The sequence below is a fragment of the Podarcis gaigeae genome (assembly GCF_964106915.1).
Source record: "Podarcis gaigeae genome assembly, chromosome: 17".
In the NCBI taxonomy this organism is placed as follows: Eukaryota; Metazoa; Chordata; class Lepidosauria; order Squamata; family Lacertidae; genus Podarcis; species Podarcis gaigeae.
In genome coordinates this window covers 1,292,544-1,317,192 of record NC_139694.1, presented here as the reverse complement: position 1 = coordinate 1,317,192, position 24,649 = coordinate 1,292,544, and the positions used below count along the sequence as shown (strand labels likewise).

The 24,649-nt window shown below is 43.2% G+C and overlaps 1 protein-coding gene and 1 long non-coding RNA gene across 15 annotated transcripts in view; one reads left to right on the top strand and one right to left on the bottom strand.

The window, feature by feature from the left end:
• The window catches only part of ADGRL3 (adhesion G protein-coupled receptor L3), a 526,579-nt gene that overhangs the window by 476,267 nt on the left and 25,663 nt on the right, over window positions 1-24,649 (top strand). For 4 of the 13 annotated variants that reach the window (XM_083718336.1, XM_083718339.1, XM_083718338.1 and 1 more), the window contains one exon: window positions 20,233-23,918. The exons of 5 other annotated variants lie outside the window; for them this stretch is intronic. In XM_083718336.1, the coding sequence (XP_083574462.1) occupies window positions 20,233-21,032 (800 nt within the window). In that variant the 3' untranslated portion in view covers window positions 21,033-23,918. Of the gene's footprint in view, window positions 1-15,247; window positions 15,300-15,676; window positions 15,883-20,232; window positions 23,919-24,649 lie in introns of those variants that run through there. 4 more of the 13 variants (XM_083718329.1, XM_083718344.1, XM_083718328.1 and 1 more) reach the window with 3 other exon arrangements.
• Window positions 227-20,241, bottom strand: LOC310835313. 2 transcript variants are annotated; one of them, XR_014559540.1, is made up of 3 exons: window positions 17,535-19,362; window positions 12,435-15,251; window positions 227-283 (listed from the first exon to the last, which is right to left on the bottom strand). It is a non-coding gene; the product is annotated as an uncharacterized lncRNA (long non-coding RNA). The 2 variants fall into 2 exon arrangements; XR_014559539.1 differs by lacking the exon at window positions 227-283 and adding an exon at window positions 20,192-20,241 and having other exon boundaries at window positions 11,845-15,251; window positions 17,535-17,626.

Genomic DNA, 24,649 nt, shown 5'->3' with positions numbered 1-24,649 from the left:
AGCCTTGTAATGCTAAAAAACGCCAAAGCTATTGTTGAGTTTTGAAATTCAGAGCAGGATTGGGCCAGTAAAGATTATACCCCCAACTGCTGTTTAAAAACAACAGCAGTAGCAGCAGTTAGTTATTTAGCAGTAGTAATAAAAGCCCCAGGCCAACTACTTAGTTGGTTTAATCCACATTGAAATAAGTGAGACTTACTGTGGTTTTAATAGGACTTAAGTGCAGTCATCTTTAGTAGGACTGAAGTCACAGCGTATCATTCCAGATGGGTCAAGTAGAATTCTGCAATCAAAGAAGTTGGCATAAAAATACAAAGCTCTTACCAGTAAAGCCAGAGAAGTTTGTCTGACATGACTATCTGAGATTTTGGCCATGACAATCTCTTTACACAAAGATAATACAGGTGTAAACAGCACCTCTTTGGATAATATAGCCTTCTAGTATGAAATGCTGAATGGTCTTATTAGCATTTCATTCCTAGAGATGAAATGTTATTTGATATTCTACTTCTTTTGCAATTTTTTCATATAGCACTTTTTATTCATATAAGCAATGCATTTAGTTACATTAAAATGCTAATATAGCACATAAACTGCTCTGGTACTTACCCATCATAAACAGTGAAAGAATTTTTTTCTTAATATGAAGCATTAATCATGTCAAAATTTACCTTTTAGTCTCAAAAAGTAACTTTCTATACTGGATAATAATATTGAGAATTCTGTATCCCCCATAAAACTGGAAGAAATAAAATTTCCATTTCTGATGCACAAATGTTCTCTGGTAGCTATGGCAAGATACAATTTTTAAAATTACTTTATATTATATTATAGTGAGAACCAAGCTACCGGTAAGTTAGTTACACAGATTTCACAGCAGAGCTCAAGTCTCAAGTCTTGACTATCTCATCCCATTGACTTCATAGGGACCTGCATTCAACTTAGCCTGGCTCCAGCCCTTTGACAATATCTTTCATTTCAAATATCAGTATCTATGCCAGAGATTCCTCTACATTGATTTGCACCATGCTCCATTGATCTCATTGGCCATACTCTCTGTTTTTAACTGGAACCCAAATTGTAAATAAAAACAGCACACAGTCCCCTGGGAACAAAGTGAACAGTGTTACTGTTTGTTCCATTTTAATCACTGATGAGAACTGTGTGCTTTTTGAATGAAGCAATTGCTTATTTTATATCACGTTGCTTCACATCCACCTATTTCATATGCAAATACATTTCATGTAATGGAATTCTGTACTAACCATTGGCATTTGATAGCTTGCCTCAGTATGCTTTGCTGCGTTACCATGAACAGAGTCGAGGATTTTGTCCGTTTGTTATCATGTATAAAATGTTATCTGATAATGAGGTAAGAGAAGTGAGCCATTATACTTATTAGACATCACTGAAACCTGGCCGATACTAACCTGACCTGCAGCCTGACAAAACTCAGCTAAAATTCTTCACCCATTATCCCACGAGCCATCTTTTCTTTTTGGCTCTGGCCATGGATGAGCTGAATTACTCACAAAGCAGCTGTCATGCTAGGCGTCATGGCAATTTATTTTGAATGATAGAACTGATAAAGTAATGAACCATGAGAGAACTCTGCAGGGTCTCAAGGGCACTGCTGCAGCCCAGATCAGCTTGGCATGACTCACGCAATCATTTTCCGGCTTATTATTTGTAATCCATGCTGGGTTTTAGTCTACGCAGGTTGAGTAGATTCATGAAACAGGAGTCGTCTGAGAAGACGACCAGACCCTGATTTGTTCCATGGCCATTTGGGGATATGTGGGTGTATGAAATGCTCAGACCATCACTTCACCACACATGTATCTAACAAAGTCTATGGCAATATGAATTGGCCAAGAGGAAGAGTATAGTTTGCTAGAGAAGCGTGTGTGTGTGTGTGTGTGTGTGTGCGGGCGGGCGCACGACATCTTTAGTGTGTGGATCTCAGTGGGTTATACCCAGAAACCATATGCATGTTCTCTCATATTCCAGGTCTGCATACTGAAGTAAGCATATTCTCCCCCCCCCCAATACAGACCTCCTTCTCTTCCCTTCCCTCATCTTCATCATTGTTCACCTGTGTGAAAGTTAAGCTGCAAGGTTAGACCAGAAAAAAGCATACTGGCTGCTAGAAAAAGGTAGATCACATCTTGCTTTCCTTTCTTGTTTAATTAAAAGAACAGCCAATTTAAGAGATTAAAAAGCTGCTTCAACTATTTCTGATAATTCTAACCCAGTAAACTGCAGAAAGGACGTGGGTGGCGCTGTGGGTTAAACCACAGAGCCTAGTGCTTGCCGATCGGAAGGTCGGCGGTTCGAATCCCCGCGACGGGGTGAGCTCCTGTTGTTTGGTCCCTGCTCCTGCCAACCTAGCAGTTCGAAAGCACGTCAAAGTGCAAGTAGATAAATAGGTACCTCTCTGGTGGGAAGGTAAACAGCGTTTCCGTGCGCTGCTCTGGTTCGCCAGAAGCGGCTCAGTCATGCTGGCCACATGACCCGGAAGCTGTACGCCGGCTCCCTCAGCCAATAAAGCGAGATGAGCACTGCAACCCCAGAGTCAGTCACTACTGGACCTAACGGTCAGAGGTCCCTTTACCTTTTTAAACTGCAGAAAGATAACCTCAGGAATCTTTCTGAATCAACAGACATTTCATGTCATTTTTATTATGCATATTTTCTAATTATTCAGTCTGTCAAAATTCATTGGAGAATATGCTGTATTTTCCTGATTCATTCTGAGTAGCCTTTCAAGGTGGGTCGATATGAAAACCTCCTTTGGGGGAAACCCTTCATGATTGTCTGTGTCACTGCCCCTCCCTGGCCCCTTGTTCCTGTGCCATTTTGATTCATTCTTCTTTAAGTAATCATAATAGCGCATTGCCTGTGCAATGTGATGGTGTCATGTTGCCACATAGCCAATCAAAACTGGGAGGTAATGAAGTTCCTAGAGAGAGGGCAATGCTTACTCGTGTTCATTAATTTTGATGGGTTTGCTCTGGGTGAAACTTAGGACACATCACAGAAACGATTCAGTTAAATGCGTTGTAAACTTCATACAGGGAAATCCCGTAGACAAGAAACGGGACTCCACAGTGCCATCTGTGTCACGGAGTTGTAATGCATATAAAGCGCAGTATCTTTACCAATGTAGTTGAGTCCTTAGTTGAATACCACCTGTTGCCTCTAGCTTCCCAAAAGTAAGGTTCGGTTGGAGCCTTGGGCAGCAGTAAATCAGGCACTTTTCAAGTGTCATCACATCTGAAAGCGCCCAAAACCTCAACTCCTTTCAAGGTAAGCTTAGGGATTTAGAAACAAGCTAGTTTAGCAAACGGGACGCGAGTGGCGCTGTGGGTTAAACCACAGAGCCTAGGACTTGCTGATCAGGAGGTCCGGCGGTTCGAATCCCCACGACGGGGTGAGCTCCCGTTGCTCGGTCCCTGCTCCTGCCAACCTAGCAGTTCAAAAGCACGTCAAAGTGCAAGTAGATAAATAGGTACCACTCTGGTGGGAAGGTAAATGGCGTTTCCGTGCGCTGCTCTGGTTCTCCAGAAGTGGCTTAGTCGTGCTGGCCACGTGACCCGGAAGCTGTACGCCGGCTCCCTCGGCCAGTAAAGTGAGATGAGCGCTGCAACCCCAGAGTTGGTCACAACTGGACATAATGTCAGGGATCCCTTTACCTACCTAGTTTAGCAAACAGAGGCAGCACACACACACACAGAGTGTGTGCTTCTTCAGCAATAGAATTTATGCCACAATTTTATTCTTATAAGAAAAAAAGAAAGAATTGTGGACTAGAAAAAGCTATCAAGATATCTGTATGCATTTACTTTTTAAAAGCATACTTTAAATGTTATAAGATTAGAAAAAAGAATGTGACAGATTCCATACAATGGTGCTCTGAGATGTTAAGGTAATCTGGGACTACAAGCTCTGGGCAACTCTGTGTACACAGTGTGGAGATAAGCGAAAGCCTCCATTGTTTTCAAGAGGAAGAGCTGGACAGTTAGCAGCAGAACAAAGCTCAGTATTGGAAAATGTAAAAGCTTTATCGTGGTGAGCAAGAAGAATTAAAATGTTTTGCTGCCATTCTTTAAATAAGCGATTAAACTACAACCCTTGGGAGAAGAATTGGAGAGGATATAATGGGAGACACTGGTCAACAGGATACATTTTGTACCAAAAGAGTGTCGTTTTTCTGTGCCCGAGTAGGAGCATTATTTCCAAAACTCGGAAATTACAGCATTGGTAGTGAAATCTCCTGTGGAATCCAGCAGGCACAGATGTTCAGGAAAAGTAGCAGGGGAATTTTGGCTTCTTTAAGCTCATTTAAACACCCTTTCTGCCGTCCAGATCAAAAATACTGTACCAAAAATATCCACAACTGGAATTGAAGCTCTGGGGCCAGCTGGAGAATGCGCTAGAAATCTGCTGCTGCAGCAGCACTCACCCCGTGTGTCAGCTGTTAGGCGGGGAGGCTGAGCAGCGTAAAAATGGGTTATTTCCTGGCACCACACGTATACACAGCCACATGTAAGTTGATGGCTCCGACCTGGTGGAATGCTCTGTCCCATGAGACCAGGGCCCTTCAGGATTTAACCTCCTTCCGTCAGGCCTGTAAGACAGAGCTATTCTGCCTGGCCTTTAATTTGAATTCAGCCTGATCTTTTATTTCCCTTCCCTCCCCTCCCCCTCCCCTTATATGAAGATCACCCGCTCTGAGACCCCACAGCTAATTCTCCCCTGGTCTCCTCGCTGGCCCAAGTAGGACCAATTCAGCCAGCTAGCCCTGGTGACTATCTAACGCTTATTGGATGGATTTCCCCCAAATGGATTTTTGAACTCTGAATTTTATTGTTATTCATGTTTTTATATTGTATTTTCTGCTGCTTCTATGTTGTATTACAATCAAGTGTTTTAATTTTGTTGTTAGCCACCCTGAGCCTGGTTTTCTGAACCGGGAAGGGTGGGATACAAATAAAAAAATATTATTATTTAGTATTGATCGCAAGAAAGTGGAGGGATGCCTGCAAATGGGAACAAAGTTTTCCATAGTCTGTTTCCCACCCTGGCAACTAGCTGGACTAGGCAGGAAAGCAGTGTCCTTTTCCTTTGCCATTTCCTTTGGGGCAGAGAAGCATCAATGCTCTGTATGGGAGGCCAGGAAGGAATGTTCCCTGCTTCTCCCAATTGGTTATTGAGCCGGTGTGTTTCTTTCTTTCCCCTTTTCATGGGCGGGATTTGTTTGTTTTGCTTTGATTTATTCCATGTGGCTATGTCTGCTATAGGGACGCGGGTGGCGCTGTGGGTTAAACCACAGAGCCTAGGACTTGCCAATCAGAAGGTCAGCGGTTCGGGGTGAGCTCCCGTTGCTCGGTCCCTGCTCCTGCCAACCTAGCAACCTAGCAGTTCGAAAGCATGTCAAAGTGCAAGTAGATAAATAGGTACCACTCCAGCGGGAAGGTAAACAGTGTTTCCGTGCACTGCTCTGGTTCTCCAGAAGCGGCTTAGTCCTGCTGGCCACATGACCCGGAAGCTGTATGCCAGCTCCTTTGGCCAATAAAGCAAGATGAGCGCCGCAACCCCAGAGTCGGCCACGACTGGACCCAACAGTCTGGGGTCCCTTTACCCTTTACCTTTACGTGTACTATATATTTTGCTGTTTTAAGACTACTTCAGTAGAATAACCAGCATGGGTGTGGGAAATGGCACCAGAAATCACAAGAATGAGAAGGTGTCTGGGAGCTCTCTATTATCTGAGATTGGCAAGGCGTAGGGCAGGGCACTAACAAGACGAGAGCAGCCCTTGAAGTGAAGATAGACGGTCTGACTTGCATCTCTCTGTCCTTGCTAGGAAAACAGGTCATCACTCATCAGGAATAGCTTAGCACCAAACTAGACATGATGCCAAACATGTCATTAGAAAGCTCCTCCATTAAAAAAAATACTAGGAGATTTTCCCCAGTGCTAATATCAGTGCAGGGATGTGGGTGGCGCTGTGGGTTAAACCACAGAGCCTAGGACCTGCCGATCAGAAGGTCGGCGGTTCGAATCCTTGCAACAGGGTGCGCTCCCGTTGCTCGGTCCCTGCTCCTGCCCACCTAGCAGTTCGAAAGCACGAAGTGCAAGTAGATAAATAGGTACCACTCCAGCGGGAAGGTAAACGGCGTTTCCGTGCGCTGCTCTGGTTCGCCAGAAGCGGCTTAGTCATGCTGGCCACATGACCCGGAAGCTGTACGCCGGCTCCCTTGGCCAGTAAAGCAAGATGAGCGCTGCAACCCCAGAGTCGACCACGACTGGACCTAATGGTCGGGGGTCCCTTTACCTTTACCTACCTTAGAGTCTACCTGAAGCATTTGGTTTTAGAACAGTGACCCAACCGAGGGAAATTCCCCTGACAGCACCGGAAGAAGTGCTCCTGGCAGGAAGGAGAAAGCCTCTCTCCCGTACGGAGACCTGCAAAGAGGAAGAAGAGGAGGCTAGGTCACACTCCTGCCACAAAAGGCTTGGATAGTGCATTAGTTTTTTACACATCCATAGAGAAGGAGGCACCTGGAAACTAAGAAGGAAACAGGGAAAGCTCTCAGGGCATCATGGACTCTAAATCTAAATAATGAAATAAGTAAAACCAAAATGGAAGCCCTAAAACTGTGGAGAAATGTGGTGTTCTGACCATGGTGAGGAAAACATTAAGATCAAAAAGGCTGCTTATTGTATCTCTGGCAGCGGCAGAGGGAATTCTCTGCTGTGCGACCCCTGGCAGCACCTTCTGCTTCAGCTGGTTGCAGAGATTTCAGGGACTTCCCACCCAAATTTTGAACTGAAAGGGGCCAGTCACGGCCGATCTAGGAGGCACTGATTTGCAGACGGACCTGGAGGAGCCTGTCTCCACACAGATCCGCCTCCAGGTCATATATTACAGCTGCGCTGCTGCTGGGCAGCGCAGTCGGCAGCGGTCGTCCCAGCTGCCCACCCTGTATGTCTTCGCATTCTCCGAAGTTATGTTGACAGTGCTTACGCGACCTTGCTGTAGAATTATTTGGTCGCCATATTCTGGGCCAGGGAGGTATTTTTCTGCAGAAACATTAGGCCTTTTGCCTACCTCATAGCAATTGTCACAACTTTTAGCAGAAAAGACAATGGGTTGGATCTTTAGTCAAAATTGAAACAAAGGTTCAGGGTATCCCAGTAAAAAGATCCAGGAGGAAAGTTTTGTCCAAAGGCCCAGATGGGGGCTAACGGACCACAAAACTCCAACTTTTATGGTGGGATCGCCCCCCATTTGAACTGCATCAGCAGGGAATACAGTGGTACCTCTGGATATGAACGGGATTCGTTCCGGAGCCCCGTTCGCATCCAGAAGCAGATGTAACTAGCAATGGCACATCTGCGCATACATGCGTCGCTTTTCACTGCTTCTGCGCATGCACGTGACGTCATTTTGGGTGTCTGCGCATGTGCAAGCAGCGAAACCTGGAAGTAACACGCTCCATTACTTCCGGGTTGCCACGGAGCGCAACTCAAATGCACTCAACCTGAAGCGCATTCAACCCGAGGTATGACTGTACCTTTAAACCAGGATCAACGCTAAGGGAGCAATCAGCCAGCAAACAAGCTAGGCTGAATTGGGATACATGCCTAGTCCAAAGCCTACTTACATCTGAAATCAATAAAAGTTGTGGCTATTTCAATCCCAGATTATTGTCCTGTCATTATTGCTACCTTCACGCCCCTGAAATCTGAGCTCACTGTGTCTGGGCCCATAGAGCAACAGGGAACTTTGGTTCAATACACGTCTATGGGGAAATGAAACATGTCCTTTGTGTGGATTTTCAAAATAGCCTGAAATAAAGGACAAGCTCCATTATGTGCTTAAAACAAACAAAGCAAGAATTAGAAAGGTCTTGTACATAATGCTTCTGGTTGTTCTGAAACTGCATTCCATTGTAATCATTGGGGTGGGTGGGGTGATCATACATAATGCATCAGATTTTTGTTTGTCTTAATCAAGAAACATTAATACCTTGCATTCTTTCTGCATATTCTCAGCATTCCTTCTTGCTTTTAAAAGATTTTTTCAACAGGGTTCCTGATTGTGAGGATTTTAAGCCCTTCTTCCTTTCACACTAAAAATGTGAAAAGTCAGGTTCTTCCTGCATATCTTTCCTAGTCAAGGCAGGCAAAAGTCTGGATATTTATTTCAAGAGAAGGCTTTCGTTTCATAACTCTGTCATATTTTAAAGTATATGTCTTTTTATTTCAGGTATAACTAATTATTAGATGACTGAGGCAGAAGGAGTAGAACTTTTGCAGAGCAATGAAGGTGGAGAGGATGAAATTCATTCCTACAGGCATATAGTATAACTGCTGGGCCTTCCTTGCTAGCTTGTAAGTAGTAAAAGGGGTCATAGCTGTACAGGACAGGACACAGTTGCCAAATGCCTAAAGATTGGCAGCCCTTGAAAGAAGAGATTAGCAGCCCGACTAGAAAGATGGCAAGGAAAACAATCACCTAAGGGTGCCTGCATTGGCTCAGTTGGAGACTTAAGTCTGTTCCATTTCCATGAGAATTTTTCAGTTGAAATTCTGAAGAAACCTCATGAGGGTGGGGAAAGTTGCAACCCAATGTAAGGTGGTCCAGCTATTGCCTCTGAGTCTGCTTTAAGCTTTTAAGCATCTGGCTGTTAACCAGAAGGTTGGTGGTTCGCGCCCACCCAGGGGCAGCTGCGGATTCTTGCATTGCAGAAAGTTGGAGTTCCTTACAATTCTATGATTCTATGAAACAAGCCAAAGGGTTTTCCAAAACCCTGAACACATTTAATTTATCATCCAATTTGTTTATGCATTTTGTATTAAGAAAGGTTATAAGTTACTCTCATCCAAGACGCTTTCCAAGCCTATGTGAATCCCCATACTATATCTTTCATTGCAGCCATCGTAATTCATGCCATATAGATCTGTGCAGTCTAAGCACCTCATGACCAGTCTCTGAACATCTCTGCAATCTGTTTCCCTGTGTTCAGTGAGTAGTAAGTCCTTGCAAGAGCATAAATGAGAGGGGTGGGGATTTAGTTCCTGTGTTAAGGTGGGGAACAATTCTCACTGCTGGGAACTGCCCGGGTCTAACACTGTAGCCAAAATCCCAAACGGAGCAAAGTGTGTGTAGCATTTAAATAATTTAGTCTAGGTAACAGAGTCTTCACATAAGATCTTCAAGGAACCAATGGATATGAGATCAGAACTTTTCCAGGTCTCTCTCTCTCATTTTTTAGAAAATGCAGCAAAATGTCAGTAGTAGTATATTGGCTCTGCTGGAAAAGGGAGTTGGGCAACTCCACTGCCTCCTCTGAAAGCCTTTTGACTCCTCCCTGAAGGGTTTCCATCTCAGCTAGTCCTTATAAGAACTTTGTGACTTTAAGAACACATCCCCAAAGTTGACTTCTCCTGTTCCCTCGCCATCCCTTTTCCCTTTTCCATTCTGCCTGCATAAAACCCAATTGACGTTTGTTCTAATTCAGCCGTAAACAGCTGGTTTTCCTGGGGAAGCAGCAGAATGCTTTTGAAGCCAAGTTGCTAGGAAATATACAAAGCGGTAGCGGAATTTTCTTCTCTGGCAACAGTAGAGTAGTTTATGGAAGTGATTTCTGGCAAGGTTAGCCAGACTTGATTGATTTGGGACCAAGGCAAAATAGTTTCAAATAGCTTAGGCTTCGTGGAGAATCTACCACTAATACTTGGCAAAGTCCCTTGCCCAGCAGCAAAAGCATCAAAGGTGATCAGGTCTAGTTGAGTCTACCTGGGAGAGAGATGTTACAATTTCTTCTTTCTAAGATGTTTTGCAACAGATTATCGCTGTGCCACAAAAAATTGTCGCAGATTATGGGCTATTATAGCAGGTTATCTATGACTTGAGGGATGCGGGTGGCGCTGTAGGTTACACCACAGAGCCTAGGACTTGCCGATCAGAAGGTCAGCGGTTCGAATCCCCGTGACGGGGTGAGCTCCCGTTGCTCGGTCCCTGCTCCTGCCAACCTAGCAGTTCGAAAGCACGTCAAAGTGCAAGTAGATAAATAGGTACCTCTCTGGTGGGAAGGTAAACAGCGTTTCCGTGCGCTGCTCTGGTTCACCAGAAGTGGCTTAGTCATGCTGGGAAGTTTTTAATATTTAATGCTGTATTGTTTTTAACACTTGATTGGGAGCCGCCCAGAGTGGCTGGGGAAACTCAGCCAGATGGGCGGGGTATAAATATATTATTATTATTATTATTATTATTATTATTATTATTATTATTATTACCTGGAAGCTGTATGCTGGCTCCCTCAGCCAATAAAGCGAGATGAGAGCCGCAAACCCAGAGTCGGTCACAGCTGGACCTAATGGTCAGGGGTCCCTTTACCTTTACTATCTATGACTTAAGGGTCATCCATATTTTTGCCCCATGCTTTCTAGACACAGGTCCACACTTTAAAGCACAGTTCTGATTTCCCATGGGTTAGAATTTGCTCCATTTCAGTGGTAAAGAGCAGGTTTTTTGTGGGGAAAGCTCCAGCCCCCGCCCCCCAGCACTTGGACACAGTGCTTTAAATGTGGCCCAAGGAAGTCTGGAGGAGCCCTTACCTTTGCAGAATGTAGGACCAGCTAGAGCACTTATTATATGAAGTGGCATGCATTTCTTTCCATTGTGCTAGGACTCAATTATTTTAAGCTACTTTCTTTCAGACAAACCATACATGTTGGCTGCTCCTCATCAAGCTCACTATCGCTTTCATCATTTTGCCAGGTTCAGGGTTTTTTTTTCCTTTTCTTTTCCATAAAATTGCTTTGGAGAGAAAATGAACAGCTCTCTGAAGAAAACCAACACAAAATAACACCATCCCCTCTGATAGTGCTCGCTGTAGATCATTGTTGTCAAAGAAACTGTCTTTCAAGTTAAATCAACACTTCCTACTGTTGAGTTCAACAGTCGTGCATTCTTGCAGGCTTTTTATACAATCTTTCCTCAGCAGGAAAATATATATTGGCTTGGCGCTGAGATCTCCATTTGCCTTACTAAGAACTCTTTAGAATACATATATATATATAGATATATGCATGCTCTGGTCCATGGGGTCATGAAGAGTCGGACACGACTAAACAAAACTAATATATAGAGTCACAGCAGAAGAGTGCTTTTGCACTCCTCCATCCTTTTTAAAATGTTTCATTTTTCCATCCCCCCCCCCCCCCGCTCCAGGGCTAGTATAGTTTTATTCCCTGGCTGGAGGCCATTATGGGTGACTGGAAAGGTGATGGATCATGTTCATGGCTCTGCTTAGGTCAGATCTCTGATGGTTGTGGGGCCAGGACTGCAGAGGTTGCCACAGCAATGGGGAGGGAGAATCTGGCCCCGAGTCTCCTTCTCTGCCCTCCCAAAGAGAGAGCCAATGTTTACTTTGGCTCCCAGGAGACATAGGACTGCAGGGTTAGTCACTTGGTTCACAACAGCACAATGTGGCAATACCTTCTCTGCCATAATTTGAAAGATGGTGAGCGCGAGACCTTCACCGCCTTATAATTTTTGTCTCCATTTCATTCAAGCTACATAATGCCACAGCACCGTGCAGTGGGGTCCTTAACTCTTCGGATTGTGTTTGCTGCATTCTCATACTTCAGTTACCGTATTTTTCGCTCCATAAGACGCACCGGACCACAAGACGCACCTAGTTTTTGCAGGAGGAAAACAAGAAAAAAAATATTCTGAATCTCAGAAGCCAGAACAGCAAGAGGGATCGCTGCGCATTGAAAGCAGCAATCCCTCTTGCTGTTCTGGCTTCTGGGATAGCTGCGCAGCCTGCATTCGCTCCATAAGATGCACACACATTTTCCCTTACTTTTTAGGAGGGAAAAGTGAGTCTTATAGAGCAAAAAATACGGTAAATACTTATGTGTACAGTTTGTGTTGTAATGCGGTTCAATGACAAACACATAATGCACACATTATGCATATGACTTTGGTACACTTGATATTTGAAGAACTGAGCCGTCAAACATATAGATATTTGAAATTCAGTATAGCTGGTATTTAACATATGTTCCATTAAATGTGGCCTTCAAAAATACGATGTGAATGAAGCTTTCAACTAGCTTCTATTCCCATTAGCTGCCTTTGATGAAGTGATATTTGTGACTGAACAAGTGGCTGAGAGTCTTCACCCCCTACAGCATGAGCTGTTGTCTTATGTTTCTGGCAGAGACATTCTTTTGAGAGTTGTCTCCATGGGTACGTCTTATGACAATCACTGCTAAAGAGGTACACAAATTCAGTACTTGCCAGTGTCTTTAGTTGTTTTGGCAACCCTATCCTGTCAGATAAAAGCAGCTGCCCTGGGAACTTGTTTGAAAAAGCAAGGTAAATATGTCTGCAAAAATAAATAACTTACTGGTGAATCTTCCCATTACTTGCAAGTCCCAGCACTCCGGGCATTTAAACATTTGTAGAGATCAGTTTCATCCCCTCCATCTTCATTGCACTGCAAAAATTCTACTCCTTTTGCCTCAGGCAATACTCTTTTATCTTTTTTTCTTTTTGATACCTGAAATATATTAAAAAGTGACATGATTCTGTATGTGTGTGTGTGTGTGTGTCCATTATGTTTTCTACATGTGAGAACTAGACTTAAACACAAAAATACAAGGATTTGAGGCTATATTAATGGCTTGTATCCTAATGAGCAGAAGTAAATTCATGCATGGGGAGTTTTCCATTCATTATGATACCTGGTTATGATACCCCCACCCCCGCTTTATTAAAAAAAGAGCCTCCCTGGAGGGTTGGGAGATGGGGAGGGGCGGGGAGCAGCTGGAGTAAGAGGAGATTGCCCAAATCAGGCAGTAGTACATCTTCAAGAAGCAGCTGGTGGGTGGATGCAGGAGGTTGAAGGTCTCCTTGCACAAGTCTCCTACACCTTTGCTACTTAGGATCTGAGCCAAGACGTACATTGGAAACACACGTCACTAGTGATGCTAAGTGGCCAGAAATCCAGACTTGTCTTCCTAACGTTTTTCGAACCAACTACATCCACCTGAAAGACTCTGCAGAGTTTATCTCTGGACATAGAAGTGATAGAAGTGTTCACAAGATGGTACCCAGCTGCTACACTGCATGCAGTACAGAGATCTTATTTTCTGGGGCAGTTTAACATATATCAATAATAAGTAACTTCATTCATACCTTTCCTTTAGAATAGCTTTCCCAAGCAGAAGGAGGGCAGGTACTCCTTTTCTGGAACAATAGCAAGCCTCATGGTGGAACAGGCCCTCTCTCTCAGTTGTCCTTTTCACTTGCGTCAGGACTGCTATTTGAAAATAAAACCCTGCAGGTGCTATTCCACATGGGAAACCGTTTTGGAATAATCCAGCCGTGTCGTATAGATATAATTGCTCGTGACAGCATTGTGGCCTTCAGGTTGTTGTTGAATTCTTGATCCCATCAGCCCCAACCATCATGACCAGTGTTCAAGGATGATGGAAGTTTTCCAATTGTGCTCTCTGGCATATGTATTTAGGGATCAGGGCAGTACCAGAAGAAGACATTGCTGTGCACCTTCCAAAGCTGGGGGTCCACTGTCCACCCTTAGTGCCTCCAGGGCCAGGTGATTTCTCTCCTTCTTGGGATGTTTGCCCCATCTAAGCATTCAAGTAGTGCCATAGAGTGTGGGGACAGAGCAGCATTCTCACCGCACCCTGCACTGCGCTTCACAGCATTGGACCCAGAATGGGCAGAAGGGATGTTGATGAGCATAGGTGCCGGTTCCCTGGATGCCCAAGCCCCCACAAAATTCCCCATCAAGGGGCCAGGCATCCACAAATTTTGGCAGCAGGTCCAGGCATGCTGCATGGCATTCATGGCCCTGGGCACCCACCATCGCGGGGCCAAGATGGCCCTCCTGGAGGATATAGGCTTACTCGCAGGGGCACGCCATCTTACCCTAGAGCCTTCCCAAAGCTGCAACCCGCACTGACAGATGCTAACGCAATTCAACTTGGACCTAAATTTCAATCTCCCTGCTCCATCAAAGCTAGTAAATCTCCTGAATATGTTGGCCTTCCACATACATGAAGATGTTAACATGGTGAGTCCCTATGGGCTTTTTTATCTGTCCCGCTTAGTGGTTCTCTAAGCAGCTACGCTGATTTCAACCACACCAGCATAATAATCAGGAGCTGACTGTTTCTGGCAGAAATGAGAAGCAGCAGCTTTGCACAAGGAAATTCCCATGTGGACTGGTACCGCTCAGTCCGCTTCTAGGCAAGTACCGCATTGCAAGCTGAACTTGTGAAATGGGCCTTAGAAGTGGCTGTTCTGGAAGGAAGGGCATTTCCCATCTGAATTAAGCAGCTGAAGGAAGAATCATACTTTAGCTTCACCCTTGTTCCCTTAGAAGTGCAGCATTCAGAAAGCCATGGGGCTCTTAGTGGTTCTGAGCTGGGCTGAAGCAAAGCCCAACTCACTCTGGACTGAATATGGATTTGGTTGGGTAAGTAGAGTAGAGGTCTAAGAGTGCGGAGTCCCCCAGGAAAAAGGTTGGCAATAAAATTATCTTGAAGCTTGAACATTTCTGAAGGGTCCATTTTGTATTCATCAAAAATATTCATATTCACATACTAACTGTAGTTTTCACAGAAAATTCACAGCTCCAGGAGTGTTCTGGTTGCAGTGGGCTCCGTACCGGGGCCTAGAAAAGCTTGAGAGAATTTTTGAAATGTTCCTCACAATCCTAGTGTTCATTATAAGAGTACTTTGAATGCTGTGAATGAAAAGAAAAAGTTTACAAGATTAATGCAGTGCTGACATAGACAAGTAGGCAAGCATTTTAGCATGCAAGCAAGCCATAGGTGCCATAATTGACAGAAAGTAAAAGCGCTTGTTTGAAAACTCAGGAAATAGCCTTGGATATTTACTGGCATAACTAGTGCATGGTGATTTTCAGATTTGATTTTGCTTTTGAAATCTTGAGGACGGGGTTTATAAAACCAAAACATCTATCACTGTAAATAAAACATGTTGTGACTAATACGTCAAGCAGGTATATCTGATCCATGCAATGTAACGTCATTTGCTTCAAAAGTTGAAATGCTTTCTGTTAACACTTTTCCTGCATATCATCAATTTGCTTTTGAACCATATTCCTCCTATTGTCGCTGTAAGCTTACTTGTTGTTTTTTCTTTCCTTTTCTTCATGCTGTCGTTTAGAGCCCTACAGAGAGACAAGTATGGGAGTAAAGCTAAACATTGCATATCAAATGTAATTTTTTTTAGTTCACTTTTTAATGCATCATATATCAATGATGTAGATATTTAAAACAGTTCATCTCTCACAATGCAGAAATCAAGAATAATAAGCCATATTCTATAAATATTGATAGAAATTAGATGCTTCTGTTGTGTCTATTTTTTCATTTTGTCTTTCATCCAGTGTGTTTAAGTTTCGTGTAATTGTGTGTGAGAATGAAATTTCTTTTATGTTAAAAACACTTTTTGTCTGCAAAGTCATACTGTTTTTCTCATGTTGCTGTGGCATCTTTAATGAGAGCTGAACATTTTCAATGCAAAGCAATTGAAAATTGATTTATTTTCCTTTAAAAAGCAGTATTGCAGCTAATAATTCTTTCTTCTTAGCAGAAGAAAGAAGGAACAATCTCTTAATGCAGAGTTGTGACCACTCTCGAGATTTTGCAGCTACCTCTTCTTTTGCCCCTCAAATACTGTCAGTGATGGATAGAGATTTATACTGTGAAAATAAATGGCTCCATTCTTCATCTGTGATGGTTGTTCTATTTTTACCCATGAGTTGTTCTTTTCTCTCTGTCTGAAACACAGATTTGATGTACATCTGGTAAATACCTAAGTATATCAAAATAAAAATGACCTTTTGGAGAAATTTCAATTCAGAGAAATGCCAAACTGCAATCCTAAGCACACATCCTGGCAGTTCTGCCTCACAGATGCAGACTGAATTCAGTATTTTCAGAAGGTACACTAACAGTGTATAAAAAGGTTTTTCTTGCTGATATGGATGGCCAATAAATTGTCAACAAATTGCTTTTCTAATCCGGCAATGTTGGTTCAGCCTTGTCTGCCGTCTCTGGCAGAAGCAGCTGAACTAACAGGAAGAGGAATGTGGAAGCATTAATCCTGTCTCATGTTTTGTGTGTGTCAAAAGGATTACAATATTAATTAAGGAAGCCCAGGTGGATCACCAGCTTCTGATGTCTGACTTATTGTCTCCCCTAGAGCGTCTCACCCATATGGCTCCAGCGCAAATGCTCTTTCGACACTTCTGACCCGACTGTCTCTTAGGTTGTGCAGGCTGCCTCAGTCTAATGCCCTGAACAGGATCAATTGAAGTTTACAAAGCAGTGGGCTAGGTGTTTTTTAGCTTCAAATAGCTTTTCCTCGTGCTTAATGTTAATAGAGGAAAAGAAGGGAGGGAGGATCTTGCATGCGCACAGCTGTAGGGTGTGGTTTAAGTCCCGATTGCAGGATTTTACATCCTTAAGGAGGAAGCTTTTGTAGCCTATTTACCATATTTTTCACTCTATAAGACACACCAGACCATAAGACGCACCTAGTTTTTGGAGGAGGAAAACAAGAAAAAAAATATTCTGAATCTCAGAAGCCAGAACAGCAAGAGGGATCGCTGTGCAGCGAAAGCAGCAATCCCTCTTGCTGTTCTGGCTTCTGGGATAGCTGCGCAGCCTGCATTCGCTCCATAAGACGCACACACATTTCCCCTTACTTTTTAGGAGGTGAAAAGTGAGTCTTATGGAGCAAAAAATACGGTACCTTACTTTGTGCTCAGTTGAAAAGTCCCAGGTTGCAGCAGAACATGCTGGAGCAACGAAACAACAGCCCGTCTCCCTTTGAAAAAATATGAACTATACGCATCTCTCCCAAGCACTAATTGGAACTCATAGGTAAGGCAAAAGAGAATGGGAAATGGTAGCCTTTATATTGCCAAAGCTGGTGGAAGAGATTCCTTCTTTCCCCTGGGGCCTCTTGCCACATCGACAGCCATGCGCTGCAGCATGAAATTGTAAGCAGAAAGCTGCCATTGGCATGTGCCTTCAGAGCATTTTCCACACATGAGGCTTAAAGCAGTTATTGCAACCCAGTCCAGTTTGTAAAACACTTTGAAGGCTCATTCGCATTGCTCTCCTCTAGTTGTTCTTTCGCCTTAAAACCCACCTGAATAGCAAAGCTTAAAGGCAGATTGACAAAGGAAAGTGCTCAGATTCCCTGAGCTCCTACAACTTCACACGAAGAGGACAGTTTGAGATTTGGATCCCGCCCGCCCCCCCCCCCCCCACACACAGAATTAGCTCCCTGAGTTGCCTGTAGAAGAACTTCCCTCAAACTATTTTGGTACTCAGAGGGAAATCAGGCCCAGTTTTTCATTACAGTCCTTAATAAAAGTATGAAACATGTATAAATGTACCAATACATGATATGTATTAGAAATTTGTACAACTAACCTTACCAACAAAGGTTTCTTATTCCTCGGCAGTGGGTATGTCTAAGTTATTGCATGTAGATTCTGATGAAGCCTGGGAACACCTTTATTATACAGACCTGCCAGTAGTGAAACAAGCAACAAAAAGAATACATTAAATGCAAAACCCAGCAGAAGTCAGCGTTAAATCTTCCAAAATAAGATATTAAGCCATCACAGTTTTATTGTGTTGCTTCAAGAAGTTGCAGCAAAAATAAAATGACACATTCACAAATGCAGCTATTAAACACAAATCTATATATATAGCAGTCTCAACCAGTCTAAAGTGACTAACAGGATTGGTCCTGTCCATCTTTATTACGACATAAGACTTGCTGAATCAATGGGACTTTATCTCAGGTAAGTAATTATAGGATTGTAGCCTTAATATGTATGCATAGGAAATGTTTTAGGGCCAGACCCTTTCAAGGCAGCTTTCAAGATATCATTCACAATTGATTATGAAGTTTGGTTATGCAAGCTCATTAATTCCACGCCATTTTAAGAATTAATATTGCAAGGTGCATTCTGAATCATTAAAAAAACACCCAACACCTTGCATAACAAATGTTCAGTTTCATTCAATTGATTTATATGCCACTTTTCCATGGTGGATTATGCCCAGAGCAGCTTATAACAAACGTAAAAATGCAGCACCACAAAACTGAAAAGGAATTCATTACAAAATATATCAAATTCAACAAGCTGTTTTCAGTATTACAATGAAATGATAGTTGCAGTTAGTTAATATCTATCGAACAGAAACATCAAGATTAGAATTAACGGGGAGTGGAATAGCAAGGTCCACTTAATGCCAGCCTTGTTGCATTACAAAAGTTCCCAAGAGTCCCGTTTTTGCAATCTTGAGATGTCAGGGACTTGTTCATCTGCATGCAGCATAATCCCAGGCACGGTTATTTAAAAAGAAAAATAAAGAAACCCCTTCTGAGTTTGATGGGACCTGCTTTCTTCTAACTGCACTAAGGACTGCAATCACACAGCTCGATCCTGGGCCTGTTTACTTGGAAGTAGCTCCCACTTTCTAACTGGCTACAGTCCTAGCTAGACACACTTGCAAAAATGACTCATTGAAAACAGTGGGGCTTACTTCTGAATAAACAGGCAACCGTGTGACGCATCATTTTGTTTGGACTAGTTACGATTGCTATGTATCTGATTTGTGGCAATAGTTGCTGCTGGGAAGGATTTTAAAAAATAATAATAGCAATACTACTTTTTAGAGCCAAAGTAGCTGAAATGCCAAGAGGTTCAGGACCAGATCTCTCACAGGTTTTGTATTTTAAGCCTGGGGAGGTGGCCATGGGAGCAGGCTTCTTTAAACCTTACTCTAGGCTGTGTTCTCAAATTCATTCCCCTCCCCTTGATTTATTACCCTCCAGGGAAAACTATATAGGTCAACGAGCAGCTCTGTGAGTGGTTTAACACAGGAAATGTGTGTGGAAGAAATGATTTAAAATCACTCCCCAAGGCTGATCCTCCCATCTGCATGTGGCTGCTATGGGGAGAAAGGGTTGGGTATAATTTCAGGAAATAAATAAAGCAAAAGCAGTAAGAGATCTTATCGGGTTCCTTGGTACCTTGTCAACCTTCACTCTTAAAGCAATACAATAAACTTGTGATGCAATTGTATATCTTAAATCTTCTTTGATTTAACTCAACCAGTGATAACAAGCAATTGGATAGCAGTCATCTTGCAACACATTAGTTATGCCACAGCTTGCAGATATTTTTCAGGGGTATAAAAGTTTCCATTCAAAATAATTTATTATATGCAGAAACAAACAAACTAGAGACAAAGTTACCATATTTTTTGCTCTATAAGACTCACTTTTCACCTCCTAAAAAGTAAGGGAAATGTGTGTGCGTCTTATGGAGCGAATGCAGGCTGCGCAGCTACCCCAGAAGCCAGAACAGCAAGAGGGATTGCTGCTTTCACTGCGCAGTGATCCCTCTTGCTGTTCTGGCTTCTGAGATTCAGAATATTCTTTTTCTTGTTTTCCTCCTCCAAAAACTAGGTGCGTCTTATGGTCTGGTGTGTCTTATAGGGCAAAAAATACGGTAAATTGGTAATTGATAGAAACCTAGGAAGCTGGAATACCAAGTCAGGTCATTGGTCTGTCTGCAATACTACCTACACTGACTGACAGCAGCTCTGCAGAATTTCAGAGTGGGCTATGTCCCAGCTGTATCTGGAGGGGCCGGAGAGCTGAGAGCTTCACCAGGAAAGCAGATGCTCTCACACTGAGCTGCGACCATTCCCCACCTGCGCAACTCAGTTAACCCCAGTAGGGTTGCTGAGCATGAGAAACTGACTTTTATCCTGGTGATTTGTATTTTGTTTACACCCTCCCTCCAAAAAGCACTTTCTCAGGCTCTACATTTCCGTAGTAAATCAATCATTTTCTGAAAAGTAATTTTGCGTCAAGCAAGGCGATGCCACACCTGACTTTATCCAAACTGTTTTCCTTGCCCCCAGACCCAACAATTTATGTATTCCTTTTCTTTTCCTTTCCCTCTTTCTCTCTCTCTCCTTTTTGCACGGTTATTGTATGATGTAGCGAAATAGTATAGCATTGCTCCTTAGGTGGCTAGACATTTAGAGCAAGACCCCCATGCATATATACCTTTTGGTACAAGTCAACCTTTCTTGTGTGATATTTTTCAGAGGGGCTTCTGAACAATGCCAGGGATACAAGTGTCATGGATACTCTACCACTGAATGGTAACCACGGCAATAGCTACAGCATTGCCAGCAGCGAGTACCTGAGCAACTGTGTGCAAATAATTGACCGTAGCTATAACCACAGTGAGACTGCCTTAGAGAAGAAGATCCTGAAAGAACTCACTTCCAATTATATACCTTCCTACCTGAACAACCATGAGTGCTCTAACGAACAGAACAGGAATCTGGTGAACAAATTCGTCAACAATCTAGGCAGCGGGAGTGAGGACGACGCCATCGTTCTCGACGACGCCACCTCCTTCAACCAAGAAGAGGCCCTGGGCTTGGAACTCATCCACGAGGAATCCGACGCGCCGTTGCTACCCCCGAGGGTTTACTCTGCAGAGAACCACCAGCCTCACCACTACAGCCGGCGACGGATTCCGCAAGACAACAGCGAGAGTTTTTTCCCTTTGCTAACCAATGAGCACACAGAAGATCTCCAGTCCCCCAAAAGGGACTCTCTTTATACTAGTATGCCTGCTCTGGCCGGCATGCCCGCCGCGGAAAGCGTCACCACCAGCACTCAGACCGACCCCCCGCCAGCCAAAAGTGGTGATGCTGACGACGTGTACTACAAGAGCATGCCAAACCTGGGCTCCAGAAACCATGTCCAGCAGCTACACACTTATTACCAGTTGGGGCGAGGCAGCAGTGATGGATTTATAGTCCCTCCAAACAAGGATGGGACCCCGTCAGAAGAAACCTCCAAAGGACCGGCTCACTTGGTCACTAGTCTATAGAACATTAAGCAAACATTTTAACAAAACAAATGCCCCCCCTCCTGCCCCCGTCCCACACCTGGATTACTGTTTGGAGTTAAATCAAAGCGGTGGTAATATTGTGTGTCCTCCTACTTCATGCTGTTCTAAAGAACAAACAATTCTCATACCTTTTTAATGGAATTTGTAGGCCCACCCAGGAAGAATGCTAACTGCTGTGATTCTCTCACCCCAGCCCCCCACCCCGGCCCCTGTTGCCCCACCCAAGAAAGACTTCAGTATGCTAATTAAAGGGATGCACCAGGAAATGGTCCACTGTGTGGCCTTCTCAAATTATACTGTGTTTGTTTAAGCATCTTTGGGTGCTCTCTGTCTCTTATCAACCAAGGACCTGATTTACAAAAGGCCATTTGAAGCAACTAGCAACGATGCATCTAGATTGGAGTGCTGCACAAAACAGAAGCAAAAATAGCAAAACTGTTTATTCTGAATCTGTATCACATAATAGTTTTTTGGTCTCTCACCACTTGATTTCACCGCAGCTCACTTAGCTGTGGAGCAAACAAAACCTAATGAAATAGAAAGGGAGTCTGTAATTGTATGCTACACGGCATATTTTTATGTTTTGCTGTATTAACTGATGATAATTCTAATGGCAGAGGAAAAAAATGGAACAATTCCTATGTAATGTACAGATACTAGCATTGCACATATAGTCTGCTTTTTGTTCCGCCAGAACTTGCGTCCCTGTTAATGTAGTGGAAAAAACAAAACAAAACTTTTTTCTGTTGTGCTGGTCTTGCAAGTTTGTCTACCAGTAGGAGCAAGATTTTTCATATATCCTTTTTTGGCCATTTTTCCATTAAAAAGAATTCACTGGGTAAAATAAAGTAATTCACTTTATAAAGATCTTTTTATCTCTCAGTTCAGTCACACCCACACTTCAGAAGTCTGAGATATATGAATATATATATAAATATTATATATATTTTCCAACACACTTTATTTCATTATTCAGTCTATAAATTTGCCAACAAGACCTTTTTCAAATTGGAAAACTGGACGAACCTTTATGTTTACAGTGCACAATCGATTGAGATGCTGCATTTGTGGCAACAGACCTTCAGAGGGTATCTTCCTAGTAGTCTTGATGTTATTAGAGAAATAATGGGGCTTCTGCATGCGACCACAATGCCTCTGCAGGAGTCAAAGTCTAGTCCCCAAACTAGGAACTGGTACTGCAGTGGTGAAAAGCAAAAAAAAAAGACTGATTCATAGCAAATATTAAAAAAAGAAAATATAAAACCCTATTTTTAAGTGGTTTTAAATAAAAACCCTTCCTAACAGGAAATGTATTTATTTGACAAGATATAAAGTAACGTAGGCCTTCCCAGGGGGTAAATTAGCAGCACAGATTCTACTTTTTTTTATTTATGATGCATTTTGTATGGTCGCCAAGTTGAATGACCTCATTACTAATATTTGTTGTAATAGTGAAATTTGTTTGCCAACCAATAAACAACTGATTACGATTTAGAAGGCACTGTATATATGTCCTGTACAATCAGTCTCTCCTAATTTATCTCCCTCTTTCCATCTTCAGCAAAAGGAGTTCAGCTCTTTTGGAGCTGAAGGTAGCTATGCAAATAAAAGGATTATTCAGCACAGAATTATGCAGAGAGGATCTGGGGGGAAACTAAGCCAAAATACTAGAACGATGAGGCAGGCATGGGAAGTATTTTGTTTTATACTGGAGGCTTCTGTTATTGTTTGCTTTTGCAGTAGCATTTCAAATTAAGAGGACTTCAGACTATATTTTTCACCATACTCTTTTATACATGGTCCATCCTGTATGTAGCTTTTGATGATCTCCATAACGATGTGGGCCAAACTAGACGTGGCGTTAATTTCATAAATGCAATTAACATGCATTTAATTACCTATATGTATGTAAACAGCATCCAAGGGCCATTCTAAGCAACCTCAGGAGTGTGTATTGTGGGAGAAATTAACTGAGTGGGTTCACATTACCTTGAAGTTATTTTCCCACAGCTTTTTCTTTCTTTCTTAGCTGTCCACATGAGCCTGGCTTTATTTCGTTTCTGTTGGTGTTCACACCAGGGAATGCGGACTGAGTGGGGATGTCTTTATCCTGGGCAAAAGTGTTGGCACCTTGGCTAGAGACCACTCGGGGTGAAGCTGGTTTGAGAAACAGCACATCAAACAATAGTAGCTCGTAACAAAGAACAGGACACACATGCGTAACAGTCCTGTGAACATGGGATAAAAGCTCAGGCACGGAAACTCAGTGAGTTTACAGTGCGAAACGGGAGTGTGGGACCACAGCCTCCCTGTTGATGCCAGGAGCCCAACAAGAAATCCTCCTCTCTGAAACAGCTGTTTGCATTTCCAGGGGAGCTCCCAGTGGCTCCCGTTAAAATGCAGGCAGGCAGACACATCAGAGAGGAAATTTATGTCAGGATGGTGAGACAGGAAAAAGAGTTAAACTCCCCCTTCCCCACCCATGGTTGCTGAGGCTCCCCCTTGGCTGTTCTATGTACAGCAAAAAGTGCACATTGATTGCATTCGTGACACTTCTAGCTTGATCCTGTGTTGTGTCCAAGACAAAAGGAAAGCCCTGCAAAGCCTCTCCAAGATCCTTTGTGTTTTTATGTTTTAGTGCTTGGCATTTGTTAATTGTGTTATCTGGAAAGGAGGCGTTAGTCTCAATTGCTTGAGCGCTGGGAAAAGGCACTCTACATTTCAGGAGGAGATGAAATAGCAGTGCTGAGTTGTATCCTCTGGAGAGATGTTGACAGAACCCCTCTGGCATTCCACGCCCCAACCTAAGTGCTCTTTTGTTGATACTTGCTTGCAGGATTTTGCAAAATAAAATAAAAAAATCCACCCAGTTGTACTTGAAGTTTTTTTATTGAGAGAGAGGAATTAAATCGCTGTTCCAGTGGGTTAAGTAGGAAAACGTTTAGAATAAATCAACAAACTGAAACAAGGCTGAGTGGTTTAGGAGATGATTTCTGGTTAATATAAAAGGCCACCTTTTGTGACAACAGTGCGTGCAAATGCGTCTAGGAACGTCTCAGAATTCAGTGAACAATTAAGTGAACTCTCATGAGAACAGAAAAGACGCTCATGTTTTTCCATATCCATTTCTTTAGCCCTGTGCAGATGGCCACCATGGCATGAATAGGAGTGGGGCTGCACTTGTGGGCCCCATCTCCCAACCTCGCCTGGTGCAAAGAAACCCACCAGAACCTGGGGAGTTGGGGACCATAGCCACCTGACCTCCTGCTCTCTAGTCCCTGCCCCCTTGGTTGTCATTTGCACAGGGCTATTATTTTACTGCTGCTTTATTATCTCAGTGTGTCAATAGAGGAGGGGCCCAAACTACAGGGAGATGTCCCTGCATGTTGCCTCGTTGTATATCCAAGAAGCCTTTCTCCAGGTTTCCTGGCAAACATGAGCCCTTCATGCGTTCCCTTTGCTCTAGCATGGAAAGTCCCTATGCACACACAACTGCTGTACACATTTTGGGACCTGTTTTAAGCATTTAGCAGAATGTGTGTAAGTCAGGGCTGGAGCCTCCCCACCTACCCACATGGAATAAAAACTTTAGAGGT